At 60.5% G+C, this 2,626-nt stretch overlaps 1 protein-coding gene across 1 annotated transcript in view; it reads left to right on the top strand.

The window, feature by feature from the left end:
• The window catches only part of MNEG_12247 (hypothetical protein), a gene marked incomplete at both ends in the record, with an annotated part of 2,372 nt that extends 585 nt beyond the window's left edge, over window positions 1-1,787 (top strand). The window contains 3 exons of the mRNA XM_014039280.1: window positions 361-397; window positions 622-729; window positions 1,041-1,787. Of these exons, the coding sequence (XP_013894734.1) occupies window positions 361-397; window positions 622-729; window positions 1,041-1,787 (892 nt within the window). The remainder of the gene's footprint in view (window positions 1-360; window positions 398-621; window positions 730-1,040) is intronic.
• Between the last annotated feature and the right edge of the window lie 839 nt (window positions 1,788-2,626).

The following is a 2,626-nucleotide window of genomic DNA, read 5'->3' as shown; positions in this document are numbered from 1 at the left end:
TGGTAGACAAGCAGATCACACTACTGTACACCAGCGGCTTCCGGACCCGGGACATGGAGGCGTTCCCCTTGAGATCATTGTCACGTTTGGTGACGCCCGACCACGCTTGACTAATTTCTGGCGGTGCAGCTGGCTGGTGTGCCTGGCCCACCTACTTCGCACAAGCCTGCATACCTCCATTCGAGCTGTCTTCCCGACAAATGCATGCGCGGCCCGCAAACGACCCCTTGTTGGTGGCACAGCTAGAGGTCCTTCAGGTGGTGTGTGCTGGCGCTCTACGCGCTGCATGCATCAGCGATGATCCACATCCGTACTGACCCCCACCTTTAACCCACACTTTGCCCGCGCCTACCTGTGCAGCCCTCAAGCAACCCCCAAAAAGCAGAAGCTGGCATTGGTAAGAGCTGCCCGGCGGCCCTACCCCCCCTTTGGAGGCTCGCCTGTCTCGTGCACAGTGATGCGCTCGATCACGCCCCCGCCCGTCGGTGTGGAAGCACAACATCAGTGTTTCTCAACTCACTTGCCTGCCTGCCTGCCCTCGATATGCCTGGCATGCACGAACCCACAACCCTGCGCACACCAAGCGATCCTGCGCCGCCTCACGCACGTCCCTTTGCGCAGTGCACGCCCGTCAACGCTTTGAAGAAGTGCTCCAAGGCCGGCCCAGCCCTTGTAGACCAGCTGTGCGCCGAGCTGCTGGCACCCGCCAACGCAACGGCCGACAGCAAGGTAGGTTCTAGCATTCAGCATGGACCTAGGCGCATACGAGCAGGTGCCCGTGCATTGCTTAGTGGCTTGTATAGGTGAACGTGACGCAGGTGGCAGCAACGAAAAACGTGTTGCAGTTGTGAATCCATTAGCAGCAGCTAGCAACGATTGACACTTCCGTGACATCCAGCCACAGCAACATACACTCACATACCAAATGGTATGTTGACAACATACAGCTGTAGCTCTAGAAGGCTGTGTCTTTTTACCGCCATCTCAGCTCGCCCACCACCACGCCCTCTTGTGTGGGTTGCACCCCACCACTCTCCCAGGACCCCACCAAGTTGCGCTACGGCTGCGGCGTGGCCACCGCCGCCCAGGTCAACAAAGTGTCCAGTGACCTGGCAGCCCTCGAGCCCAAGGTCAACGCCGCCGCCGCCCAGGCCAGCTCTGTGGCCGCTCTTGTGAAAGAAAGCAACCAGACTGCAGCGCTGCGTGCCGAGATAGATGCACTCCGGGCGGCAATCGTGGTGCTCACCGCCAACACACAGGGCCTGCAGGCCAACGCGTCCAATGCTGCCCGACAGATCGCGGCTCTTACTGCAGCAAACCAGACTGCTGCGCGAGAGGTCGCGGCGCTCACCGCCCAAGTGCAAGACCTGAAGGCAATCACGACCAACACCACCGTCCCAGCCGGCGTTGCCCAGCAGATCGCCGCCCTTGCAGCAGCCGACGCACTCACCACCCAGCAGCTGACCTTGCTGCAGGCGGCAAACCAGACCGCCGTCCAGGACATCAGGGCGCTCAACACCACCCTGGCAGCCCTCAGATCGGCGCAGCAGGCAAACGAGGCAGCAATCTCCCTGGCCAACGCCACCGTCGAGTCCATCAAGTCTGTCGTCACCACGGGCGCGGCGGCTGTCGCGGCGGTCAACAGCAGCCTCACCAACCTCACAACCATCGTAGCCAACGTGTCTGCCATCGACTTCAGCGTTTTTGCGAAATCCACGGACCTGGCCAACCTCAATGCAGTCACACTGGGCGGCGTCCCTGCGGCGCAATTGCTGCGCTCGCGGGTGGTGCTCTACCGTGAGTCTGATACAGGAAGGACCGGAAGCCTTGGTGGCCGGTCTGGCACTGACGCCCTGTGCAGCGCCTCGCCGTTCAGGCCGGCTGGTCTTGTTGTGACGCATGCGTTCCTTTCGATATCTGCATCCGACCAGATTTCTGGTTTCCCTGCCCTTTACGGGGTTCCCAGCAGCCTGCCAATTGAGTCTCCGAGTGGTGTTGTTTTGGCCAGCAACTTCACGACCCTGCTAGGGGGCACCATCCAGAGGACTTTGATTGAGGCGGGTGTGTTCACAGGCAGTACGGCTTGGTGGTCGGGTTCTGATGGCTCGGGCAGTGCTACTGCTAACACGTGCTCGGGATTCACGTCAACCACCACTCGTGGTCAGGACGGATCTCCACGCGCGACCGACACCTTTTGGATCAACTTTGGATCTACCAGTTGCAGTAGCAACCGGCTGGTGGTGTGTATTGCCTTCTGATGTCTCATGAGACATGTGACAGCTGCTGATCAGCTGCGCAGCTGCAGCCGCGGCCTGCTACGTGTGCTCGAACACGGGCCCCGGCCAGCGCTACCAGTGCGCAATCGACTCATCAGTTCTGGTGCACAAACACACCGGCTCCCACACATGTCCGGCTGCGCACGCGCATTCTGTCACCATTGGTAGGCATGCGCGTTGGCGGCGAGGGCGGACAGCCGCCAAGCTCAGAGATGCCACGCCGAGTTTTGCACCCTTGTTTGTGAACCTGCCTGCACATGCCCACCTGCACGCCTGTGTGTAGCGCAGACTTGCGAACATGTAGGGCCTTTGTGCACACCTGCTTTGAACGGCAAACGCTGGCCTGTTAA

The sequence above is a fragment of the Monoraphidium neglectum genome (assembly GCF_000611645.1).
Source record: "Monoraphidium neglectum strain SAG 48.87 unplaced genomic scaffold scaffold03144, whole genome shotgun sequence".
Lineage (NCBI taxonomy): Eukaryota > Viridiplantae > Chlorophyta > Chlorophyceae > Sphaeropleales > Selenastraceae > Monoraphidium > Monoraphidium neglectum.
Note: the sequence above shows the minus strand (reverse complement) of the source record. Positions and strands in the feature narration are given on the sequence as shown.